General features: G+C 39.6%; 1 protein-coding gene across 1 annotated transcript in view; it reads right to left on the reverse strand.

The window, feature by feature from the left end:
- Positions 1-8,910: 8,910 nt before the first annotated feature.
- LOC145396163 (intermembrane lipid transfer protein VPS13A-like) overlaps positions 8,911-27,278 on the reverse strand; it is a 110,952-nt gene continuing 92,584 nt past the window's right edge. The window contains 5 exon segments of the mRNA XM_080269605.1: positions 8,911-9,051; positions 9,206-9,332; positions 14,641-14,834; positions 15,354-15,499; positions 25,613-25,733. Of these exon segments, the coding sequence (XP_080125731.1) occupies positions 8,911-9,051; positions 9,206-9,332; positions 14,641-14,834; positions 15,354-15,499; positions 25,613-25,733 (729 nt within the window).

The raw sequence follows: 27,278 nt of genomic DNA on the forward strand, positions 1-27,278 counted from the left end.
GTCCTTCTCTTACTCTTTTGGTGTGCTTCGTATTATTTCTATCCATCGCCAGGTGCCTTAATTCAGTAAGGGGTGGTGAGAAACAAACTGCCTCCATGTCACCCTGGCATCTGTTACCATGCTGCTGCCTCTCCAACTCACCCCACCTTCTCTCCAACTCACCCCTCCTTCTTTCCAACTCACACCCCCTTCTCTCTGACTCCTACACCTCCTCTCTACAACTCACACCTCACTCTTCAACTCACATCCATCTCTCTTCAGCTCACACCCCTTTCTCTCCAACTCACACCTCTCTCTCAACAATACATATATCCCTCTCTCATAAATCTCTCCAAATAACACCTCCCTATCCCATAAGTCTCTCCAGCCCTCTGTTTCATCCTCAGTTCTCTTATTGCTATCCTGTATAAATTTCATAATACCATCGCCACAGCTGGCAAGGAACTGTCAGTGAATGTTTGATTGTGCTGGTACCTTGTGGCTTTTATAGTCCATCCCGCTATATTCGTGATCTTGGAAAAAACAACAGTAAGATCCCCATGTTATAAAGTCCCCATACATCAACATTCCCTGATTCTATGCTTGACTTCTCTATAATCATCATCATCATCATCATTATAATTATTATTCAAACGTCATTTTCCCACTATTATGAATGGAGGGTAGGATCCACCAAAAGTGATAGAGAAATAATAAAGCGCAAAAGCTTTTCATGAAATGGAGGAAGAGGATGTATTTTGACTGCATCACTGAATGCGTTAGCCAGTTTCTGACTCAGGACATTTACCAGGTATCTATGGTCGGATGCCCTAATACAGTACGGGAGGGGGTGACCCTAGACCCTGTCCTCTGCCATCAGGCTGCCCTTCCTCTAATTCATACCACACTTCATACATAAACCTCTCCACCCCATCCCTCCACCTCATACATTTTTAAAAATCAGGTAAGGCTATTTACTGGTAATTACTTTTGTGCTATCCTTTTCATATTTGTGAAACCTACAAACCCTTCTTAATTCCTGCAGTGGAGTGATGAATTAAAAACTATACTGTTGTTACCACCAAATTCTTTTGTTTAGCCTAAGGATATTTTTGGTGAACAAGATAAAACAATTTCCAGTAACTCCTTTAGCACAATGACAGCCTTTACATTCTCTTCTTGTTATATCAGAAAATTCAAATTAAGCTTCAGGGAAATCTATCATAATGAAAACTGGGTTATGATGACAGCAATGGTGATGATGATGACAATGATGATCATGGCAAATGATTCTAATTGCAATGATGTGCTATAAAAGCCACAATTAAACTACAACCTTCATTATGACTGCCTCTAGACTGGCTGAAGAATTAAACCCCAGCACTTTGCCATTCAGTCATTATACCTTCAGTAGCAATGTGCCACTAAATAATGCATCTGGAATGAACACAAAGTTGTATTCTCACCGGTTAAGGAGGCTTTCTGGTGCCTCCTCCTTACCAGTTTATTTCTCTAAATAATATAACCCTTTCACTTCACTGACATAATCTTATACTTCATTACTGCCATTTCCAGACAATTTTGTTTAGCTAATGAGACACTGAACTATAGATCACATGTGCCCTTTATTAACCTTTTCACTAGTAGAGGCCGAACAGACAGGCCAACTTCATCACATGAACCAGGGTGGATCAACAACAACAACTTATTGAGGCCATTTCAAAAGTTGAATATTGATCTGGTAGCAGCAAGAATAAAATAAGATGTCATCAGACTGAAGGGGTTAGTATACTCTCATACATTACCCATGAAGACTATGCCAGTACAGTATTTACAAGATATAAATAATAATGAGGGAAAAGTAGGAGGCTTCTTGGATTCCTCTCCTTAGCAGTTAATAGTATTTTGCATATTACAATCCAGTAATCTCATGTATGAAGCAGTTATATATACAGTTGTCAATGTGTCGGGAATGTTCCAATATGTAAAAACTTTTTCCACTAAACAGGGACTGAACTGGAGGAACCGACCAATTAGCTCTATAGGTAACAACAGAACCTCCTCAACCCAGTGACATACTTACAATCTTGTTCACTGAATTAAAATATTTTATTCAGACTCAGAAATTTTTCAAACCGGAGGGGTCTGATATAGTCTTCATTAACTCCTGTAGTGCTAAGATACTCTCACAAACTGAATAAGATCTAAAAGTGGCAAGAAATAAAATGAAATATAAGCCATCAGATTAAATGTGTTAATCAGTACTATTTCTGCAATTTACTGGGGACCTAACAGGCAAAACTGAATGTAAAAAAGGCCACACAATTTCATCATATCATTTATAAAGGCTCCAACACGCTGGCATGTGTCAGCCTTGGTCACCAAATGACATCTCTCCATGCTGCTCAGTCTCTGGCCGCCTCTCTATTCAGTCCCTTATCCCTGAGGTCACATTCTCTGATCTCGTTCCAGGTCTTTTTAAGTTTGGTTTTCACAACCTTATCTTCGATGTTCACACTTTTCACAGTTTATATAATACAATGTGAAATACAGGGAGCTATTGCCATGGGATATGCAGAAATAAACTGGTAAGAAAGAGGTGTCAGGGAGCCTCCAAACACCACAAGAATATGAACCCTCAAAAATGTCCTGCACCCACACCACTGACACCAACAATGTATCCTGTTCCTTAAACTCTGCCATAAGTGGCTGTGATTTCTGGCTTCCCATACATTCTTAGTTATGGCAGACAGTAGGAGATAAAACAGCTAAGCAGTAGTACAGTAAAATAGTGCAGAATCTCTCAAAATTCTGTTTACCAATACAAAATGGTGCAGTCAGTCCTTATTATAAATCCAGGATTTGTTCCAAATATCACAACTTCTTCCTCATGCTTGGTTCTGTAAACTGTGGAAACTAGAGTAATCAGCGATATAGTTAGAACGGCAACTTGAACACTCATGATCCTTTGTAGAGCCTGCACAATCTGATGCCCACAGAATGACCACAAATCATGGGTCATGTATCTCTGTGAGTTGCTGGCTGGCCTTGGTTAAATAGTTTCCACTCAGGAACAGGACAGGATAACATGGGTGGCCCTCTATTGTAAAATCAACTAAACACTTGACAAAATTATTCTTTGGCATTTCTAGGGAGACACAAGTCTTCTGAAATGAATCATGAAATGTCATATTATCATATCTGATCCTGAGAGTGCTCAAAGGCAATTTTTCTGTAAGTGTGGACCTAATTCACTGAATTCAGGAACGCAAATAATTTATTCCTTTCTTTTCCTGATAATTTAATCTTTTGGAAGTGGACTGGTCAGATATAACCTTAAAAAATAACCCCTTCAATATGAGAGCCCTTTCCTGACCTTCACACTCACTCCAAAAAATATTTTAAATCAGGTGATCAACAGCTTCATGGTAGTGTTTTCTTTTTGTGTTTTTTTCAAAAGGCAAACATTCCTGAATGAACACTGTATTTTGTATGTCATATAAAGGTCATTCTTACTGAAACAGTTATAGAGCCAGAAGGCAAACACATTCATGACAAGTTACTGGAGATCACTGTTAAATGCATCATCCACTGGTTGAGAGTATAAAAACAAATTTTTCTGCATGAAAGTATTGAGACATTTCAGATACTGTACTTTTGGAGAGAATGCATAAGGTCATAAGTACACTTTGTATATATTTTTCTCAGCAGGTCCACAATTAATTACAGAACAATCTAGTTATGTTCTCTTGCTAATGACACAGCTGATTTGCATCTGTTCCCAGCTTCCATTACCAGCTGTGTGGGAAAAAATGACAAACAATATATCTCTGGCTTAAAGCAGGGACTGACTGTATCTCAAAAGTATACTCCTTATACTGATATAATGTATATACAATATTTTATTTTCTCTCTCAAAATTATGCTACTTCTGGCAAAGTCATACCTTCAAAATTTTCACTCTCTCTCACAAAAGGGTATCTTTCAAAAATTAGTCTATGCTCTGACAACATGGTATATCCTAAAATTATAGTCTTCATTATGACTTCAGTATTCCCTGGAAAAAAAGGTAATACTTCAAAATTACATCACTTGTGCCAACAGAGTCCCTCATAACTTGTTATGTACATGACAGCTCACAGAATTTAAAATCAATGTTTTTAATTCATACAGTAAAATCCGCAGAATGTCAGCTATATCCATCCACATCCAATTCTCTATTACTCCTTGGCTGGGCTAACATATGGCCCGGCCCCTTCCATTTAAACGAAGGGGAAATCTTTAACAAACAAACACAATCTCTATTACTCCATTAAAAGCAAGGGGTCTAGGGCTAGGTTAATTGATCCAGACATACTAGGTAAGTCACCAGTTGCTAGCCCCTAAGTGGTAAGTATGTGTGTAATAAACCCCCAACCACCTCTTCCTCATACAGTTTATCATTTACACTCACAAAATGGCATCTCAAATCCTACTCTTTTGATCTTACAAAGATATCAAAATTAGTTTTTCTTTGATAAAACAGTATCCCTTTACTCTGCTAAAATACTGAATAATCCAGAAGCACAGAATTTGATATAATGTTATATCCTCTGAAAGCTTGTCATACCTGTATATTACCTTTTCTGTAAACTGGGAGGGGTGGTCTTGGCAAAGGAATGTCCGTGGTTTTCCATCCCCTCTCATTAATGACATAACACATACCCTCATACTCTCTCTCACTCTCAATTATCTTGCAGTCTCTCTCTTCTCTGCCAACCACTGCATTTGCATACACTCCTGCCAATCTCACTTCAGTCACTTCACTTAGTTGAACCACATCAAATTATTTCTCTTTATGCCTTACAAACCATTTTTGTTTGGATACCACTGACCATCCTTGTAAGTGTAGGCATCTTTACCCAGTGGCAGCTTTCCATGTGTCACAGTCTTGAACCATTTCCCTGTTTAATCCACTAGCCTGGAGGTCTCCACACAAGACATCATACTAGTTTTCTGAATAGGCCTACTTCCCTCCTCATCCTCTCAATGTGTCCAGACCCTTTCTGCCAAATGGTCTGCATCACCTTCCTGGTATGCTGTTTGCCTGTCTACATACAGACACCATAATCTTGGATGGGATGGGGTCATAAACAAATCACTTTCATGCCACCCTGCCCACCACCATCAGGCTGCTGTCCCTCCAAATCACAACACCACCATTCGTATATACTGTACTGTTTATACTGTATTGCCACCCCGATCCTCCACCTCATCGTCAGTCTCCCATTCCCCCTCTCCCATTCTTTCCATCCTCCTCTCCCACAATGTCCTTCCTCCTCTCCCACTCTTCCCTTCCCCTTCTCCCCCTCTCCCCTCCCCCATCTCCAACTTTCACTCCACTCTTTTAGTTAATCTGTCATTCTCTAGTCTCCTCATATGGCCAACTCATCTCGGAATACTTCTAACACTTTCCAGCACATTCATATCAACATCACAACACTTTGTCATTTGCCTCACTCTGCTGCCCTCACTTCTGTCACTATTACACATGAAGCAAATACACAAGACACTGAAGTAAAATAGTCTGAGTCAAGTCTGGACTTATGGAAAACTGGAATACCAGCTGAGATTATAGGGTGATTATACTGTATATGGCAGAGGTAAAATAATCATTATCATAACACCTATACTGCAATTATCATCATCATTAAAACCATCCTGACCCTATTTCACATTAATATGGTATATGGGTGGGTAACAGTAATGCCAACAACAATGGTGATAAAAATAATAATAATAAATAATAATAAAACCTCATACATCAGCTTGCCCTAAAATTCATACTAAAAACAGGAGTGAATACAATAATTACCTTTAAAAACAATAATAACCTGTCCCCGACACTACCATCATTACCACAATTCCCTTGACACAGCAACTTAACAGACTGGCAGACAACGCTGGCTTACTATTTTGTGCACACAAAACAAAATTAACATAACAGTATTCTCAGTGATATAGCAGACTCTGTAACTTTTTTTCTTTGTGATCTGCTTTACATACTGTGCCCTGATATTATCTTGTATAACATATACTTTTAATACTGACATGGTCTGAATCAGTAGCATGTATATATGTTATGTACTGCTGTGGTTAAGTACAGTGCAGTACATGTATATATGTTAAGTACTGTTCTGGTCAACTTACACATGCATACATTGGTGCACAGCTGTACTATACATGGTCAGGCTGTGATTTATGGGTCTGGCACAGCAACTGATCCAATAACCAACTTTTGTCATGGAAGAAATGACCCACCCAACTCAATACTTCACACAGGGATACATCTGTGGAGGGGCTTTTGGAGAGTAATGTGAGACATTCATGTGGAAATTTGGTTCAGTAGTGGCTGTTTGAGAGTGTGTATATCATTAAGGGAACCATAACTGGGTGCGTGTAAGTGAAAACACATGAAAGGACATGCCACTACACCCTTTAAATGCCTGTTCCTGGGTGTACTGAACTCAGAACAGGACAAATGGTAGACTCACAATTCAGTTGCTGAAGGTTCCATCAGTAACATACAAGAGGATGATATAGGGTGTTTAGACAAGACAAGATCACTCAGGAAAAGGCATTACAAAATCTCCTACACCACTGTTTATATGATCCATAAAACTATATATCCTGAGAATAAAACCTAAGACCTATTATATTATAATACTGTGGCCAAAGATTTGACCTTACACAGTACAAACTGTAGTATTATGCTAAATGCCACTTTTCTCTACCCCATTCCCCAGGGACATCTTTTCCATTTTATTCTTGTCATCATCAGACTTACTTTATTCAGCTGAGAAGAGTTTTTGAACTGGCAGGACTAGATAAAGTCTTAATAAACCCTTTCAGTGTGAGAGTCCTTTGCTGAACTTGAATAAATGTATAGTCAGTGATTATGCAATTGTATCAAAGTAATTTTCCTCCTGTATAATTTTAACTTTTACAAACTATTTCAGCATACATTCCTTGTGCAAGCCAAGGTGAATCTGTACTGTATCTTTGTAACCATAAGAATAAACTACGAAGAACATCACCCAGACTCCAGGTTAAAAGCAAAGTTGTATTTATATAACAAGGATAGTGAAGGTATGAAGCCTCAGCCACTGGGGTGTGGGATCTCAAGGCTAGGGCCTATATTCTCGTTGGGTAAGGAGACCCCCTAGCACCTCTTCCTTAATTATTTATTTTCTGCATAATCTATTAATACTCTCTTTTTTGCTTCTTATATCTTTTTAATATCAACACAGATTGCATGAACAGCACACACGAATATAGTAACAGAGCAGAATAAAAAATAAACCGCTAAGGAACAGGTGTCAGCAAGCTTCCCAACTGCACAAGAATACTGTCCCTGGTTACTGTAATCCAGTACACTTAAAGAATGACCAGCCTACATCCCTTGATGGCATACATAACTTAAAAACCTCTTTACATCTTGGGGACTGACCTTATGAAAGAGTCACTCCTGCTGGGGCACTCTAACCACCAGACCACCACACACAGATCAGAACACATTCAGTTTTCCTTGCAGCTATTCAGAGTCACAATATTTCACAGTGTGGCTCTAACGGAAAGGATTTAACATTAACCTCTGGCTTAGTAACAGTTCTTCATTGCCTCCCAGTGTACTTCACCATCATCACCACTAAATCCATCATCACTCACTGCCAATATCATCAGTAACTATCATCATCATTTGTTATCTGCATCACCATTACCATCATTTTCATTAAAGCCTTTATCATCATTGCTGTCATCAGCATTATTAATGGTCATTCATTTGAGTAGTAACCTAGCACACTCATTCCTGCCTCATTACTAAGCCTTATCAAATTTCATGCAACCATGATTCTGTCTTCAAGCTGTGGGAATGGATGAGTTCTGTCCAATGACAAAGTGACTACAGTATGGTAGAGGCCAGTACCAAAACACTGTTGTAGCCAGAGTGACATATATGGTAGGAAATGTAGCCTCCTTTCCCTTCTGTATATGCGAATAAATAAAGAGCCAAACCCATCTGACTCTGAGGTGTAGGGGCCTGAGGCTAGGCTACTGTAGTCCAGCATTGTGCATTAAAGGGTAGATGACCAGTTGCTTTCCTAGTGGCATCACATGATCAAAATGTCCTTTGTCATTTCATTGGAGATTGAACCTAGGGAAGGTTGTCACTCCAACTGAAGTGCTCTATCCTGTGATTACCAGACATCCTACAGTGGGGAAAGCTGGAAATATGAGAAAGGTTAATGTTTCATTGCTGTTATCCTGACCTCCATTCCATTCAGTACATAAATGAAGGTGAAATTTTAAACTGGTGACAGATGTAGTACACATGTTGCTAAAACCAACCTACATAATGAGGCCTCATTCCACTCACTGTATATTAGGATATGCAATGTTGGCAATTTGTAAAAGGAAAGTGCCTGGCTCTGATATCTTAAAGAAGGCTCATTACAGCAAGAAATGTTAGTAACTATACTGGAGTGCAAAAGTTTGGTACCCTATTCCGTCCAGAGTATGTCAGGATGCTGAAGTTTGGCAGTTTGCATCCTGCAGCACAAGAAAATGCCAAATTCCACTGCAGTACTGTACATCAAGATAGGACATCAACCATCTGTAAACAATACATACTCAGCCTCAGTCCTGTTGGAGTGTAAAACACTGATAACTCATTTTGTCCAGAATAAGTCAGGATTGGGTTGTTTGGCAAACTGTCTTGAAGTAAATTCTGTACCTTAATCAGTCCACATGAGATCCTTTGCCAAACCAGACCTTCTCCTAGAGGAGAATGATAGCCAGAACTATCCCTTTCCCATGCAGGCTAATTACAATGATGCCAAACTCCTGTGCAATACATGAAGACCCAAGTTGACCTGAACTGGCCTAGTTAGCTCAGGGCACCTTAGGACAGGGTAAGTCAGCCATGTGTAGTGTGGTGAGCACTTCTATCCACCGCAGCAGGAAGAGCAACACGTCCACATCGTCGCATTTGATGTACACCTCAGACCCCGATGCTTGCCCTAGACCCTCATCCTGTCATGGAGAGAGGGTTTAGTGTTTTTATCTTTCTCTTGCCTGTCCAGCTGTCTTTGTGCACACTCACTCTCACTCTCTCTTTCTCCTTCACTCATCTCTATCTCACATAAGCTGTCTCTGGCAAAATTCACGAATGCATACTTTATCTCACCTGTCGTCGTTGCAGCACTATGGTATTGTCGTTGAGGGTGGGGTGGTGAAGTAAGGAGGTAAGGGGGAGGCGCCATGTCACATCCCATCGACCCCAGCCACTGCACCGCTCAAGTTTGAAGATATGTCTACAAATTGGAAGACCATAATATGTGAATACCATTTTTATAAGTATGGATTACATTACTGCCTAGATGATGATGATGATAATGATGTTTACATTAAGCCTTTGTATATCATGGGGCTGATGTCACATGAACATACACAAGAAACTACTTTCTGTGAAGTAAGGAAACCCTAAATACAGGGTTCCCACAGACATAATATAACAGTTATGGCCAAAAAATAAATTACAGTGGATCAAAACATCACAAGTTATAATTCTCCTCGTTTAAAGTGTAGTTTGAAATGATTTAACAATAAATATTATCCCAAAATACATCTTTAACTAGGATATTTTATATTAAGCTCTATTTGTTTAAAGAGTAGTTTGAAATTAACAAAATCTAAAAAATTATCCCAAGATACACTTTCAGCTAATATATTTTCAGATGTTTTACTTGGCTGTTAAAAAAAAGGAACACAGTCAAACCTCATTACACATCAGTTTCTTATGTGACGAGCTGCAACAAATGATAAATCAAAAGTTATACCCTTTTCGCAATAATGCTAAAACAATCAATCGCAATTTCATTAGAACAGTAACTGCAATGGCCGCCTCCAAGAATCTTGTTCTTACCTACCTACAGTAATTGTTCTTACCTAATTGTATCTTTACAGGAATGAGTCAAGCTCGTACTGTCCCGTGTCTTAAACCATATTTATAGTACATCTCCTTAAATGTATGAGTTGTTTTGGCACACACTATTTCATTCGGTAGTGCATTCCACTGATCAATTGCCCTATTTGGGAAACTAAATTTCCTTACTTCTTTATCGCCTCTCTTTTTATGCAGTTTTTTTTGCTGTATGCTCTTGCTGATGCTTCCCTATAGGTCATATATTCATTTATGTCTATTTTCTCCTTCCCTGATATGCATTTATATAGCACAATCATGTCTCCTCTTTTCCTTCTCTCCTGTAGTGTTGGCAGATTCAGTTTTTCTAGTCTTTCTTTAGCTTGGATCCCTTAAGCTTGGTACCCATCTTGTAGCAGCCCTTTGAACTTTTTCAATCTTATCTACGTGTTTCTTGAGATGAGGATTCCAGACTACTGATGCATACTCCAGGGTTGGTCTGATGAAAGATGTTATTATCTTCCTCAGCATGTCTTCATTTATGTATGTGAATGCTATTCTCATATTTGCAAGCAGTGTATACATGTTCCGTACCTTCTCACTCATGTGGTTAGCCGGAATGTTATTGATAATCACACCTAGGTCCTTCTCTTTTTTCTGATGTGTGTAGGGTTTTACTTAACTTATAATCCCAATCAGGTCTTTTTCCACTTTTACCAAACTTGATTACATGACACTTGTCCACATGGAATTCCATTTGCCATGTATTGCTCCATTCATGAAGTTTATTTAATTCTTCTTGTAGCTCTTTACAAGAGTCTGTGTTAGTAATTCTCCTTTGTATTTTTGCATCATCTGCAAACATATTTAAATAGCTTTCATTTCCAATATTACTACCTATGTCATTTATATACACTAAAAACATAATTTGTGCCAGCCCTGAGCCCTGTGGAACTCTGCTAGTCACTTCCCTCCATGATGAGTAATTTCCCCTTAGTACTGTTCTTATTTCTTTTTTTTCTAAGAAAATCTTGCATCCAACAGTACAGTTTGCCTCGGACTCCTCCTTGATGGTACAGTTTCCATAAAAGTCTTTGGTGTGGTACTGTGTCAAATGCTTTCTTGAAATCTAGATAGATACTGTCCACCCATCCTTCTCTTTTCTGTAATGTTTCTGTAACTCTGTCATCGTAGCTTAATAGTTTAGTAACACATAATCTCTTTCTGAAACCAAATTGCTTTTCTGTTATTATACTGTACCGTGTTTTTCTAGATGGTTTACCCAAACTTTTCTTATCTCCTTTTCCAGTATCTTACAACACTGGTTAGTGATACTAGTCGGTAGTTGAGTGGATTTTGTCTATTCCCTTTCTTGAATAAGGGAACAATGTTTGCTTTCTTCCAAAATATCAGGTAGTTTACCTTGACTCAAGGATTCCTTGAAAATTAAAGATAATGGTCTACTTAACGTCTTTGCACATTCATGTAGCACCCAACATGAAATTCCATCTGGACCATTTGCTTTTCCTTTGTCTAATTTACTTAACTCCTCCTGTATTTCTTTTTCTGTATATCTGGTAATATGTTTGGGCATGCATGTTCCATGCCATCCCTCTCAAAATTTTTTCTTCTGTAAAAACTGATTGGAAATTCTTATTTAGTGCTTCACAAATATCCTTCTCTTATGTACAGAGGATCCCCTCATCCAAAGTGGATTATATTTTATCTTTTACTTTGGTTTTGCTTCGGACATAGCTGTAAAATAGTTTCGGTTGATCACTACTTTTGTTTATGATGTCCTTCTCAAACTGTTTTTGGGCTTTTCTCCTTATTCTCGTATAATCATTTCTTGTCTGTTTATAACTTATATGCCCTTTCACTATTTTGTCTTCTTTATCTATTCCACAACAAGTCTCTTCTTTCTTCTGATTTTTTACATTCTTTATTAAACCATTTCTTTATTTTCATTTCTGTTTCTTTGTGTCAAGGGATGTAATTTTGGACTCCTATTTCATAAAGTTCACAGAATTTTCTACATATATCACTTAAATCTTGTCCTCTAAGCTCTTTTTCCCAATCTATTTCTAAGAAGTATTTCTTTAGGTCATGATAGTTGCCCTTTTTGTAGTTAAGGCTCTTTTTGTAACTTTCACTACTATTAACTATGTCATATGCAATCCTTAGGTTACAATTTAATACAGCATGGTCGCCTTTGCTGAATGAAGGGTGATACATAATATTGTCAATAACATTTCTTGCATCGTAAATATAAGCTCTAGTACTGATGGTACATCAAGTCCTCTTTTTCTGGTGTTTTCTTTTACATGTTGCATTAGGAAAACTCCTGCACAAGGTCCAGAAGCTTTTGGTCCCAACAGCTTTCCTGGCTTTTTATATCTAGAATATTCCAATTTCAATTTGTATTGAAATCTCCAGTTAGTATAATTCTTTCAGATTTCTCCTCCATTCCAAGTACTGTAGGGGAGGTATAAGAGAAAGAAGAGGTACAATAGGCAAAAGTATAAGAGATGGTATAAGAGACAAAAGCAGAAGAGTTGGTGCAAGAGGAAAAGGAGATGGAAGGGGAAGAGGGGGTGAAGGATGAGGGAGAAGAAGAAAATATGGTGGAAGGGTAGGAAGAATAAGGAGGAGGAGAGGATGGGAGATGTGAGGGAGAGGGCAAGGGAGAGAAGAAGGAGGAGATGTAGAGGATGAAGGTGAGGGAAATGCAGAGGAAGATGAAGAGTTAGAGGAGGAGGATGGGAAGAGGAAGAAGAGTAGGGAGCAGCAGAATAAGAAGCAGAGCAAGAAGAGAAAGAGGACAAAGAGACAGAAGCAGAATAGGGGGATACGGCAGATGGGGAAGAGAGAGAGAGGAGGAGGAGGAGAGAGAGGAATAAGAGGAGGAGGAGAGAGAGGAATAAGAGGAGGAAGAGAGAGAGAGAAGCAGAAGATGCAGAAAAGGAGGAAGAGGCAGAGAAAAGAAGAGGCAGAGGAGAAAAAGGAAGAGGGAGAGGATGAAGAGGAGGAAGATTAGGAAAAGGACAAAAAATTGGGGAGGAGGAGGAGGAGGAGGAGGAGGAGGAGGAGGAGGACGACACTATCTCACTTCTATTTTCTTGTGTGGGAATAAGGATTAGAATGATGTACTGTAATGATGATAAAGTGCTGAATGAAGCTGTCTGGAGGTAACATGTAAGGGGTAGCATGGTCAATGGCTTCTAAACATTAATGTAGCATGAACTTACTAAAGTGGGTTGTCACTGTGCTGAAAGGGTTGGCAAAGACATTTTCCAACCCCTTCTATCTGACAAGTCGTTCCTGAGTTAAACTTAAAGAAGACACTGACCAAGTACAAAAGCACCAGACGTAGGAGCTTTACGGGCCCTTCAATTAATCCCCTTGGCGTGGTGTGGTGTGAGAGGGTGATTTTGTGTGGTGTGGTGTGAGCAGGTGATTTTGTGTGGTGTGGTGTGAGAAGGTGATTTTGTGTGGTGTGGTGTGAGAAGGTGATTTTGTGTGGTGTAGTGTGAGAGGGTGATTTTGTGTGGTTTTGTATGAGAGGATGGTATGGATGTTGTGGCTTTGCTAAGACACTAAAGTCTATGGGAGTGAAGAACCTTGTTTCTGAAAATCATTAATGAGAGTCATATGGACAGAGCCAGTCCTAAGAGATTTAACCCCTAAAACGCGGCTGTTTACAGTCGATCCCCCCCGAGTGGCGGGGTTGTATCGCAGTCTGAGTACCTGTAGGAAAATATTCGCCAAAAATCAGATATTAACCCTAGAACATTATACTTGGTATGGCAGATAGTACTTACATTCAGCTTTCTCCAGAGACAGGTGTTGAGCCTTCGTGGACTACCCAAGGACTTGTGGAGACTTGCAAAGTTGGGTAACCAAATCTTCACTTTCACACCTCCAGCAACCCGGTTTCCCCTCTACCACAGCCTCATTCTGTCACAGTAAACTTTATACTACAACGTAAAGGTAGTTAGGAATCCGTATTTGTACAATAAGCACTGAAAATAAGGCTAAAATCAACGGAGCGTACGGCCGACATGCACTGTGGCGGCGGTCTTCCCGTCACTCAACAAACATTTCCATTTTCACAGCTAAAAACATGTATACTACATTATTTTCAATCATATTACTTCCCAAAAGATCACCACGGCGCGCTTTTTATTCTGCCTTACGTCCGCCACTTTATTCTCGTTCCTGTCGGCCGCTTGCACTGACTGGGAAGAGCTAGAACTCGCCATAATCTCACTTTGAAAGCCTGCAGTAAACTGACGCTAAACAGAGGCAAACCGTGAGAAAAAAAGTTAGTTTTACAACTGGGGAAACAAGCGTTTCCTAGTAGCATAAACTGCTTGTGAGAGGAGATCGCAGATTTACAGTTCTGAGCGCTCAGAGCGCTGCCATGTATCACAGCCAGGCTGGCCGGGCCGTGGGGGGGGGGGACGGGGGGAAAACGCGATATTTGGCAACAACTGAGGTCAGTAGTACAAAGGTAAAGTATGCTAGTTGTAGCTAGAGGTTGGTGGTACTGATAGACAATACCAGCTGGAGCCTGCTTGCCCGCGGTTATTCAAAATTTACTAAAATCGCAAACGCGACGACCCGCCGTCCTGCCCTTATGGCCGAGCGTCGCAAACGCGACGATCCGCGTTTTAGGGGTTAATTATACCAAAACTTACTTGTCTGTTATAAGTACAACATCGGGCCTGTCGGTTGCAGAGAGAGGTGCGTGTGCGATGTACGTGTCAGTCAGCAGGTACCGTCCATGGCACAGCGATGACAGCAGTGCCAGTCCTGCTGCCTCCAAAGGATCATATGGACGTAATGCCACAAATGGTGACACATGGCGAGGCACTCGGGCTCTTAGGATGATCTGTAGTGGAAGAAATAAGGATGGTGCAACTATATGTGTATGAGACTGGACTATAACTGGCCTAATCTGGCTAGCTCTGGTTCCCTCCCTTCTTCCTTTCATTTATCCTCCCATTCTCCCCCCCCCCCTCTCTCTCTCTCTCATGCTCTCTTTCCTCATTGCATTCTTATGAGATTTTCAAAGGAACTGCACGTATTTTATTAAATTCATAATTATTTCTCATGTCTCTTCCAATGTCTCCATTAATTTTTCCCTCCATTTCAAACACATAAGCATCCATGCATACACACATGCTCATTCTTATTTCTCTCTCTGTTCATGCTTTCCTTCTACATATGCAATGTTTGTGTGTCTCTCTGTTCATTCTTTCATCCCTCCACCTCTGTCTTTCCATTTATCGCATACAACTTCTCATTCTCTCCTCTCTTCATTTCTCCTTCTTACTCCATCCCTCCATTATCCTATCCCTCTGCAAATTCTTCCCTCCATTTCAAGCTCACTCTCTCCCCCAGTACTCACATCATGTCCCAAATCCACCGCCCTGCGCACCCCATCCGCTGCCGTGGCCACGCAATCCAGGACACCCAGAGCTGGCCGGGTGATGAGGCCAAGGATCCCTCGTCCCAGCCCCCTCAGCAGACCCTCCACACCACCCTGCTGGGCCCCTGACACACAACAAAGGCTTAGTGCAATGGACACTACTGTATATGATAAAGAACTACAGAGACTAAGGACCCTGATATTAACCTCTTCAATCCAATTATGCATTTTTCTATTTTATCTTTGCTGTTTCTAGGAGGACAGACCTCTAATTATGAAGGTGTTAATGAAGGCTCAAGTTATGAAGGTGTTAATGAAGACCCTAATAATGAAAGTGTTAATGAAGGCCCTAGTTATGAAGGGATTAATGAAGACTCTAGTTATGTAGGTGTTAATGAAGGCTCTAGTTATGAAGGTGTTAATGAAGACTCTAGTTATGAAAGTGTTAATGAAGGCTGTAGTTATGAAGGGATTAATGAAGGCTCTAGTTATGAAGGGATTAATGAAGGCTCTAGTTATGAAGGGGTTAATGGCTGGCTCTATTTGTGAAGAGATTAAGGAAGGCTCTACCTGGCCAGTCCATTTAAAACAAGTCTCTCTCAAGTTTAATAAAACTGTCTAAAATGAACAATAATAAATGAAATAGCCGCTGAACTGTCCAGGTTAAAACTGCAAGTGTGAAAATACAGACAACCACCTGATTTCTTATGACATTTCCTGAAGCACAGGATGACAAATGAACATGTTTAATTTTTCTTTATCACTGCTGACTACAGTGTAATATGGGATACAGACTGATTACATGTAACAATTACAGGTGTTCCATAAATTGTTAAAAGCAGGGTCTTCCTTAGTCTACACCCTTGTGAACTCGGTTTTAATAACACACTGTAAATTTTGTACACTAGGTCTTCATTACATACCAATATACAAGCATGCAAAGGGTACAATATGTGTGACTCTACAAATGTTATTCCGTAAACCCATGATATAACGAACTAATTGGGGAGAAGGGTGGGTCGCTATATCCAAAAGTTCGCTACATACGAGGGGTCGGTATTTTGGAGGGATTACCAATCTCAGTTTGCTATATAAGGGGATTCGTTCAGTCCTACATGCTCAAACATAACCTAAACTAACTCTGTGAAGTTTTACATGGAGACTTCAATGGCTTATGAATTTGTACATGTAAATACACTATATAGTGCATGAAGTTGTACATATAAATACAATACCTATAATAAGAATACAGTATAATGTACTGCTGTTACAGTACACTTATTGTGCCAGGAAGGGATGCTGTTGAAGTACACTTGCTGTGCTAGGAAGGGATGCTGTTGTCGCTATGGGCTGATTCCTGAACTTCCCCATCATTTTGTGACCTTTGTTCACAAAATCATTGGGAAGTTCAGCCGTGATTTGGCTATTCGTTACATCCAAAATTCGCAATACCAGGGTTCGTTATATCGAGGGTTTACTATACATTGAAACAGTACACTTACTGTAATTATTTTTTTTTCACTTCACTACAGATTCTCCTCTAATAAAAACTGCTGTTATTGTACTACATGTTGTTTTATTATCCAGTTGCTGATGAATTAACACCTGACCTGACATACAATTGCTAATAATTTGCTATAAAGCTGCATGTTTATTCTACTTGTGTGCATTTACAATCTTTCATTACAGGATTAAAAAACATATACATTACTTAAGAAGTGTGCACAGCTCTGAGGATATATTTCTTCTATTATTCTTTCTACCTTCAGACTCTTATTCAGTTTAGGAGAGATAGCTTCTAGGGAAGGGATTAGTGAAGGCTATGTCTAACCCCTCCAGTTAAAAAGCCTCTCGTAACATGAATAAGTTGTCTGGAAACAACAAGAGTGAATAAGAGTGATGTCTTTATAGTGAAAAATAACTAACTTTCACTATAGTGTTTATCCAGCAAAGACACTGGATTGTATTCTAGTGGACTCAGGAAGTTCCTTAATACCTCTTACCTGTCAGTATATTTATGCATGTGTCACAGCACTACTGACTTACTGGTATATGTTTTTAGGTACACAATGTTAACATAAAAAACTATTGAGAATATTAATAATATACAAATTGACAGTTAATGAAGAGGTGCCTGGGAGCCTCTTACACTCACAAGAATGTAAACTGTTTAATGAGGAGTTCCTTTATATTATTTTACATTATTATTTTAAAAAGGGTGGGAAATATCATGCACAGAATGAGGGAACATGTCATGCACTCTACCTGGTGGGCTACTCCCTGCCATGCAACACAGAGCCGGGGAGACAGAGAGAAGGAGAGAAGACAGGGTAAAAGACATTAGTGACAAAACTCTGAAGAACATTGCAACGGTCAGATAAAACCACAATTCATAATCATCACAACCATCCTAAACCTACTTTTCAATAAAAATATATGAGGTGGTGTTTACTGGCATCTATATAAAGTTATAACAGGCAGTCTCTTATTTACCCTCAGTGGGTTAGAACACTCAGCTCTGACTGAAAGGTTGGAGGATCGAATCCACCAAAGGGTCATTGATGGACACTGGGAGGGGCATCCGGTCATAAAATGCTACACACTCCAATCCAAACTCCTCTATCCAGTGGCAATGCCTTAGCCCTTCAGGGATACCTGGCATAAAACCATTTTTTTTTTTTTTTTTTTTCCACTCTGAGGTGTTGGGGGCTGAGGACAGGTTAACACAGTTCACATCATTTAACCCCTTCACTCCAATCATGTTATTTCCCATTTACTTCATGCTATTTGTAGGCCATTTTATACACGTCTTTTATTCAACAATAACAGTGCAGAGATTAACCAAGTCTAAATTTAACTCTGCCATTTTTGTTTAAATCTCCCCTAAAGGTCAATAAAATCCAATGGTGATAATAAATTAATACAAATCAATCATCACTGAATTATGGGTAGGGTTAAAGGCAGGAGATGGTCCTCTGCCTCTAACAGTGCTACAACATCAGAAGATCTCCAAATCACCTCTAGGAACAACAAACAACCCATTCACAAGGTACAAGTATTGTAACAAAAATGTGGAAGTAGAGGTACTTGTGTTACTGCATTCAATCTATCTACGTATATCTGTCTATCTATCATTCAGTCCTTTACTGTCCTATCACAAGCACAGAGGCCTGGGGTTAGTCTACTCAATCCAGACATTAAGACAAGGGTGACACAGCTGCTTATTAATGGGTGATATTATGTGAGTAATAAACCTCACCTATCCCTCAGTTATAAACCCTTATGGGCCACATCTGGCTGGAAAGCCTCAGTTCACTTAACCACCAGGAATCCATATGTTGATTATATGGTTACCCTCCACCATAGTAAATGTTTTCATGGGTTACTGGAAATCATTTGGCATGTCACTCAGTGTTCAGTCAACTGAAGGCAGCATTACACTGAGTGATCAATGTAGTAGTACACTAGGGTAACTTACAGAAAGGTATATAATGTCCTTTAACCCAAGAAACAATTTACTGTACTGTACATTATTTCAATACAACAACATGCCTGAACTCTGAGATGCATCATTAACACTATATTTGTCATAACAAGGGATGAACACTGGTGCATTTAGGTTGGGTCTGGCAGTGCTGGGTTAGGCAATGTGCACTAAGGCAAATGGTTATATCATCATGATCTTAGAGGACTACATAACACCTCTTCCTTGGAGATTCATTTAGCATATTATTATCTCCAGAATGTTGTAAAATTTAATTACAATATCCACAGTGTATTTAAATATCTTAATGGGAATTACTGCTGAACCAGATTCAGAAAAAGTGGTAATGAGGTGTCAGGGAGTCTCCTTAGCTCATTAAAATACAGCTTCTCGGTGCACTGTGGTTAGTTGTATCATGACTTTTGTGTTGGCAGAGGAAAGGAAGCTTTAATCAGTAAAAGCAAGAAAACTACAAGTAGAGTCCTTGTTGGTGCAGACTCTAGATCACATATGTTTGGCCACCACCTGGGCACACACAAGATCTTTAGTACATACTATGTTGAAAGACTGTGTTGTGACAGTTAGATGCATGAGATGAGTGTGTTATGGTGTGAGATGGTGGCAACATAATGAGGCCAGAGTGAATTATTTGTGAGTTGTATTTAGTGCTATGAGAGTGAGATGCACAAGATAAATAATGTGCTGTGGGTGGTATCAGAGTGAAGGCAGAGTGAAATGTTAAAGTTGTATTTCGTATTGGTACTGCTGTAGAGAAAGCATGTGGCCACATCAAAGTCTACCAAAGTAAACTCTTGTCTCTCTCTATGTAAGAGTTTCTGTAGGATGCAATGGTAAGATTTAGAAAGGTACTGATTGGTCAGAGATTCTGGATATACAGCATACAAATATGTTCATACCTAATTGTATCTTTACAGGAATGAGTCCTGCTCGTACTGTCCCATGTCATAAACCATTTTTATTGTACATATCCTTAAATTTATGACTTGTTTTGGCACACACTATTTCATTCAGTAACGCATTCCACTGATCAATTGCCCTATTTAGGAAACCAAATTTCCTTATGTCTTTATCGCCTTTCTTTTTATGCATTTTTTTGCAGTGTCCTCTTGCTGATGCATCCCCATGGGTTATGTAATCATTTATGTCTATTTTCTCCTTCCCTGATATGCATTTATATAGCATAATCATGTCTCCTCTTTTCCTTCTCTCCTGTAGTGTTGGCAGATTCAGTTTTTCTAGTCTTTCTTCATAGCTTAGATCCCTTAAGTTTGGTACCCATCTTGTAGCGGCCCTCTGAACTTTTTCAATCTTATCTATGTGTTTTTTGAGATGAGGACTCCAGACTACTGACCCATACTCCAGGGTTGGTCTGATGAATGATGTTATTATCTTTCTTAGCATGTCATCTGTATGTGAATGCTATTCTCATATTTGCAAGCAGTGTATACATGTTACGTACCTTCTCACTGATGTGGTCAGCCGGAGATAGTCTATTATTGATAATCACACCTAGGTCCTTCTCTCTTTCTGATGTGTGTAGGGTTTTATTTCTTAACTTATAATCCCAATCAGGTCTTTTTCCACTTTTACCAAACTTGATTACATGACACTTGTTCACATGGAGTTCCATTTGCCATGTATTGCTCCATTCATGAAGTTTACAGGGTGTTTCAGAATGTTTGAAACCCATATTGGGGCCTCGCTCGGTTGAATGGGTTTCAATCATTCTGAAACACCCTGTAGTTAATTCTTCTTGTAGCTCTTTACAAGAGTCTGTGTTAGTAATTCTCCTTTGTATTTTTGCATCATCAGCAAAGGTATTTAGATAGCTTTTATTTCCAGTGTTACTGTCTATATCATTTATATACAATAAAAACATACTGTAATTGGTGCCAGCACTGAGCCCTGTGGAACTCTGCTAGTCACTTCCCTCCATGTTGAGTAATTTCCCTTTAGTACTGCTCTCATTTTTTTTTTTTTTTTTTTTTTTTAGTAAATCTTGCATCCAACAATACAGTTTGCCTTGGATTCCTCCTTGATGGTACGGTTTCCATAAAAGTCTTTGGTGTGGTACTGTGTCAAATGCTTTCTTGAAATCTAGATAGATACTGTCCACCCATCCTTCTCTTTTCTGTAATGTTTCTGTTATTCTATCATAGTAGCTCAGCAAATTAGTAACACATGATTTTCCTTTTCTGAAACCAAACTGTCTTTCTGTTATCATACTGTGTTCTTCCAGGTGATTTACCCAAGCTTTTCTTATAAGCTTTTCTAATACCTTGCTTACAACACTGGTTAGTGATACTGGTTGGTAGTTGAGTGGATTTTGTCTATTTCCTTTCTTGAATAAGGGAACAATGTTTGCTTTCTTCCAAATATCAGGTAGTTTACTTTGACTCAAGGATTCCTTGAAAATTAAAGATAATGGTCTACTTAACGTCTTTGCACATTCATGTAGCACCCAACATGAAATTTCATCAGGACCATTTGCTTTTCCTTTGTCTAATTTACTTAACTCCTCCTGTATTTCTTTTTCTGATATTTGTATATCTGGTAGTATGTGTGGGCATGCATGTTCCATGCCATCCCTCTCAAAATTATTTTCTTCTGTAAAAACTGATTGGAAATTCTTGTTTAGTGCTTCACAAATATCCTTCTCTTGTGTAAAGGTGATTCCCTCGTCCGTAATGGATTGTATTATATCTTTTACTTTGGTTTTGCGTCTGATGTAGCTGTAAAATAGCTTCGGCTGATCACTACTTTTATTTACGATGTCCTCCTCAAACTGTTTTTGGGCTTCCCTCCTTATTCTTGTATAATCATTTCTTGCCTGTTTATAGTTATGCCCTTTCACTATTGTGTCTTCTGTATCTGTTCCACAACAAATCTCTTTTCTCTTTTTATTTTTTACATTCTGTATTGAACCATTTCTTTATTCTCTTTTCTGCTTCTTGGTGCTGTGGGAAGTACTTCTGGACTCCTATTTCATAAAGTTCACAGAATTTTCTATATACAGTATAACATTTAAATCTTGTCCTCTAAGCTGTGTGTGTGTGTGTGTGTGTGTGTGTATTTACCTATTTACCTATTTGTAGTATACAGGAATTGAGCAATGCTCGTGTTGTCCTGTCTCCATATCCACATTTATCTAGTTTACTTTTACACACATGAATGTTTTTCTCCTGCACCACCTTTTCGTCTAAGTCGTTCCAAATACTGTACTTATGTATTTACCCAATATACCTAATTGAGATACACACAAAATATGCTATGCTCGTGGGTTCCCAGCACTGTTTCTCAGTAAGTCAAATTTAGCTTTAAACTCATTTAAGTTTTTGGACTGGATGATCTCTTTGTCAAGGCTATTCCATTAATCTCTACTTCTGTAAGGAAAGCTATGTTTCTTGATATCCTTCAAGCTGCTTGACTTTTCAATTTCATTCCGTGTCCTCTTGTTGCTCTCTTATCCCATAAAAACAGATCTTCTCGGTCAATTTTATCTACTCCCACCATGGTCCTGAACACTGCAATCATGTCTCCCCTCCTTCTCCTTTCCTCTAAGGAAGGCAAATCCAGCTTTTCCAGCCTCTCTCTGTATGACAGATCTGCCAGACTGGGGACCATTTTGGTTGCTGTTCTTTGTATTCCCTCAATTTTGTCTATATCTTTCTTTTTGTGTGGGGACCACACTACTGCTGCATATTCCAACCTCGGGTGGATCATGGCCACTATCAATTTTTTCATCATCTCCTCATCCATGTACTGAAATACTACTCTTATGTTAGTCAAGAGTTTATGTGTCTCTCTAACTATCTTGTTAATATGTTTTTCAGGTGACAAACTATCCTGCATGTGAGTGTGCATGCATATGTGTGTGTGTGTGTGTGTGTGTGTGTGTGTGTGTGTGTGTGTGTGTGTGTGTGTGTGTGTGTGTGTGTGTGTGCTAGGGGGTGGTAGTGGAGAGAGACGGATTTTTAAGTCATTCTTTAAACTGCAAAGATATGTTTGGTGTTTTGTTCTTTGGAGGCGAAGTTATAAAACTGTCATGATAAGTGCATGACTAGGTGAGGATGTGTTTTTGTGCAGGTTTCTGTTCACCTGACAGACCTTGGCCACTCCCACAATGTGAATACAATACTAAGCTGTGGTTGCATAACTTTTTTTTTCTTTTTATGTGAGGAAGAAGGAACCAAAGGCCACAAGCCCGCAATAACAGTTCCCTCCAAGAGAAAGACAAAATACAAGAGAGAGCCAAATTCAAGATCTGATCATTTCAAGATGCCTGGACACACTGTGTTTGAAAGACTGGAGATCGTAGGAAGCAGGAAATACAGACAGAGGGAGACAGTTCCAGAGCTGACCTGTTGCGTAAATGAAGGACTGGGAGTAACGGTTAACTCTTGCATTAGAGAGTTGGACAGAAAAGGGATGAGAGTTTGTTGCTAGACGGGTGCTGGCGCCCGTCGTAGACGTGAAGGGATGCAAGCAGACAGTTCAGTGGAGCAGTGACCATTGAAGTAGCGACAGAAAAGAGATAAAGAGGCAACAGTGCGGTGAGGAGACAGAGGTTGAAGGGAGCCAGTAAGAGGAGGAGGTTAATGATATGAAAAGCCTTTGACTCAACCCTAATGAGAAGAGCTGTATGTGGAGAACCTCCCCACACATGAGAATTATATTCCACACAGGGGCAGATAAAACCCATGTATAGAGTCAACAACTGTGCAGGGGTAAAGAAGGAACGGAGTCGGCTTAGCACACCTAATCTCTTGGAAGTAGATTTTACAAGAGACATAATATGATCTTTCCAAGATAAATCCCAAGTGAATGAAACCTCAAGCATATTCAAGGATGATGCAGGATTAAGCTGAATATTATTAAACATTAGCGGGTGTACCTGTGGATGATTTTCTCGGGCTGATAAGTGTAAGAACTGAGTCTTTGATGCATTAAAAACAACAAGATTATTTTTACCACAGTTGGAGATACGAGCCAAGTCAGACATTAGGTGCGCCATAGCCTCATCCCTTGTTTGATGAAGTAACTGCTGAGATGGGCGTTGCAGGAACCGAATGGAAAGGTGAAGGGTGGAGTCATCAGCGTATGAGGGGATAGGGTGTGATGTACAGCTTAGAAGGTCATTGATGAATAAAATGAAGAGAGTTGATGATAGGATAGAGCCCTGAGGAATACCAATGTTGATAGATCTAGGAGAAGAACGATGACCGTCTACAACAGCGGCTACAGAACGATCAGAAAGGAAGCCAGAGATGAAGGCACAGATAGAAGGATAGAAACCATAAGAGGGCAGTTTGGAAATTAAAGATTTATGCCGGACTCGATCGAAAGCCTTTGAGATGTCAAGTGCAATGGCAAAGCTTTCACCAAAGTCCCAAAAGGAGGATGACCAGGAGTATGAAAGGTAGGTGAGAAGATCGCCAGTGGAGCATCCCTGACGGAACCCACATTGACGATCAGAAAGAAGGTTGTAATAGGAAAGATGCTTTAAAATTTTTCTATCAAGAACTGACTCAAAAACCTTTGAGAAACATGATGTTAAAGCAACTGGACAATAGTTTGAGGGTTGGGAATGGTCACCCTTCTTTGGGACTGGCTGAATGAGAGCAAACTTCCAGCAAGAAGGAAAGGTACAAGTTGACAGACAAAGGCAAAAGAGTTTGCCTAGGCAGGGTGTAAGCATAGAAGCACAGTTCTTGAGAACAACAGGAGGGACTCCATCAGGCCCATATGCTTTGTTAGTACTGAGGCCTGTGATGGCAGAAAATACATCAGCTGAAGAAATTTTAATGTCAGCCATGAGGAAGTCAGAGGGAGGAAGTGATGGAGGAACAGCACCGGAATCATCGGAATCATCTGAGGTGGAATTTGAGGAGAAAGTCTGAGCGAAGAGATCTGCTTTATCAGTAGAAGAAATAGCTACAGAGCCATCAGAGTAGAAAACAGGAGGAAAGAATGATGAGGTAAAGTTGTTAGAAAGGTTTTTAGCAAGGTGCCAGAAGGAGCGAGAAGAATTCAAGTTGGAGAGTTGAGAGCATTTAGTACGGATGAAATTATTGTTAGCAGAGCGAAGAACAGACTTAGCAAGATTCCGGGCAGAAACGTATAAAAGGCAGGAATAAATATTAATAACTAGTCAAATCACATCTCTAGTCTAACCATACTTCACCATCAACTGAGCTGAAAGGGGTTACGGACATCTGCCAGGTTTAGAACAAACGTGATAGTTAAAGTGTCTTACTAGATAACAATGTAAGAGTAATCAATGTACAGTACTACACAGATAAGTGTGTGAGCATGCAATGGTATGGGACTTAATGGCATGTGATTAGGCAATGGTGTGTAACTACGGTAAAGTGTACAGTATTAGAGTGAGATGCATGATAGTGAGATGGTGGATGACAGTGAATGATGATGTGTGATGTGCACCACTTCATATGATGTAAAGTACAGTAATATGAAATGGTTTGTGGCTAAGCTGTTGTTGTTGTTGTTGTGTGGTGGTGACCTCAGACTTCTTTTGACATGAATACAGTGCACTACAGCTAAAGCTGTCATTTTTCTGTGGTTCATTCTCCTTCTTTTGAGAGATAATAGGGGAGCTGAAGGATGTTTGTATAAGAGGATGCCATTATGTGATTGCATCCCTCTCACTTGTGATGTACAACAATGTAATGGTGTGTAATGCAATGTAACTAAACACTAATGCATAAGGTACCTGCAATAGGCTGTACCACCACTCCTGACAGCCCCAGCACCACCCCCATCACAAAGGTGCGGCCGGCTCGCACCAGGGTCACTGGAAACGACCCTCCCGCCTCCTGCCTCTGTCGTCGCCTCTGTTGGTTGTCAGGTTGGGTCAAGTGAGGTCAGGCTTGGCTAATTAACTGGGTGACTGATGAAAATGCAGCTCAAACATGACTAAGGGATCAGACAATGCTTGGTTGATTTACTGATGAAAATATACCTGCCAACAAAAGAGAGCTAAGACTGAAAGTGAATGAAAAAGTCATTTTCTCTGTTTTTAGGCACTACCCAGGTGGAGTGAATAATACTGACCTTGTTTTATATATGAAAATTAACCAAAAGAGAACTGAAAATAGAGACTGTGAGTGCTCTTGTATATTACATCTTCAAAGCAACAAACACGAAGTGGAGGTCTTATATGTACACTTACATCAGGGAGGGGCAGCATCCCCCAAGCTAACACTGGTTGTATTGGCTTGCTAAGGGTTGGGTGAGGTGAAGTAAGGTCATGTCATGGCGTCAAGCCAGGTCTGTGTGCCTCTCCTTGCTGCAAGTGCTTATACAAGACCTCCACCCCCATGTCATTATGTCACTGTCTGAAGAGGTAATAAAATACCGTACATGTAGTACAGTATATGAAACTACTTAGTGTCCTTTTTTTAAATTTCTCCTGTGGTTAATTTACTTACATTTCTTCATGGTGAAGAGTCTGCATACTTATCTATCATATATTTATGGTATATAATTATGAAATAATATCTATATACCTCTATCTACTGAATATCTGTCTATCTAACCCTCCTGAAAAAATCCACTTTCCTATTTAAAAATTCCACATTCCTGTACTAAAAAATAAAAATCACCCATCTGCCTATACTGTACTCTGCATATAACGTAAGATTGGAGATGATATTGCTGAGAGTGAAAGACATTACAGCATTAGGGTAACAGTTTTTATTGCTCAGAAAAGAAAGGAAGGACAGAAAGAAGTGAAAGGGAGAAGTGAGAGATGAGGTGAGGAGAAGAAAACGAAAAATGAAGTTAAAGGGAAAGATGGGAGGGAAGAAAGGTGGGAGCTGTGAGGAAGCAATGTGTAGACAGCATGAAAATTGGGGACATTAATTTTATGATTCACTAAAACCACAGACTTTCCAATATTCCACGCTGAGGAAACTGAGAAAGAGGAAAAGCAAGGAAGGAGGGAAAGGGAGAAAAGGAGGAGAGAGGTGAAAAGAAAAAAAAAAGGGGGGGGGGCAAAGGGAAAGAAGGGAGAGAAAAAAAAATGAAACAGAGAAGTAAGAAACTGAGAAGAAATGGAAATGCAGCAACATAGGAGTAAAGAAAAAAAACATATTACGCAAAAATGAAGGAGGGAAGGTAAAATGAAACAAGAGGAAGGGGAGGAACAAGTCATTATGAAAGTAAGGAAGCAGAAGAATATGAGAAGGAAAGGGGAACTGGAGAAGGTAGAAAAAGATGAGACGGAAAGGAGGGAGACAAAAAATGAAAAGGAAAGGAGAGCAGGAGGAAAAATGTACAAATATGGAACATAAATAAACTGCTACAACCATCAACTTTTCTACATCATACTGTGGTTTGAATGTGGGGGTAGCACAGAGGGAAAGAGAAGAATGCAG

Source organism: Coenobita brevimanus, chromosome 35, assembly GCF_032717465.1.
Source record: "Coenobita brevimanus isolate Jiangsu-jjx chromosome 35, ASM3271746v2, whole genome shotgun sequence".
Taxonomy (NCBI): domain Eukaryota; kingdom Metazoa; phylum Arthropoda; class Malacostraca; order Decapoda; family Coenobitidae; genus Coenobita; species Coenobita brevimanus.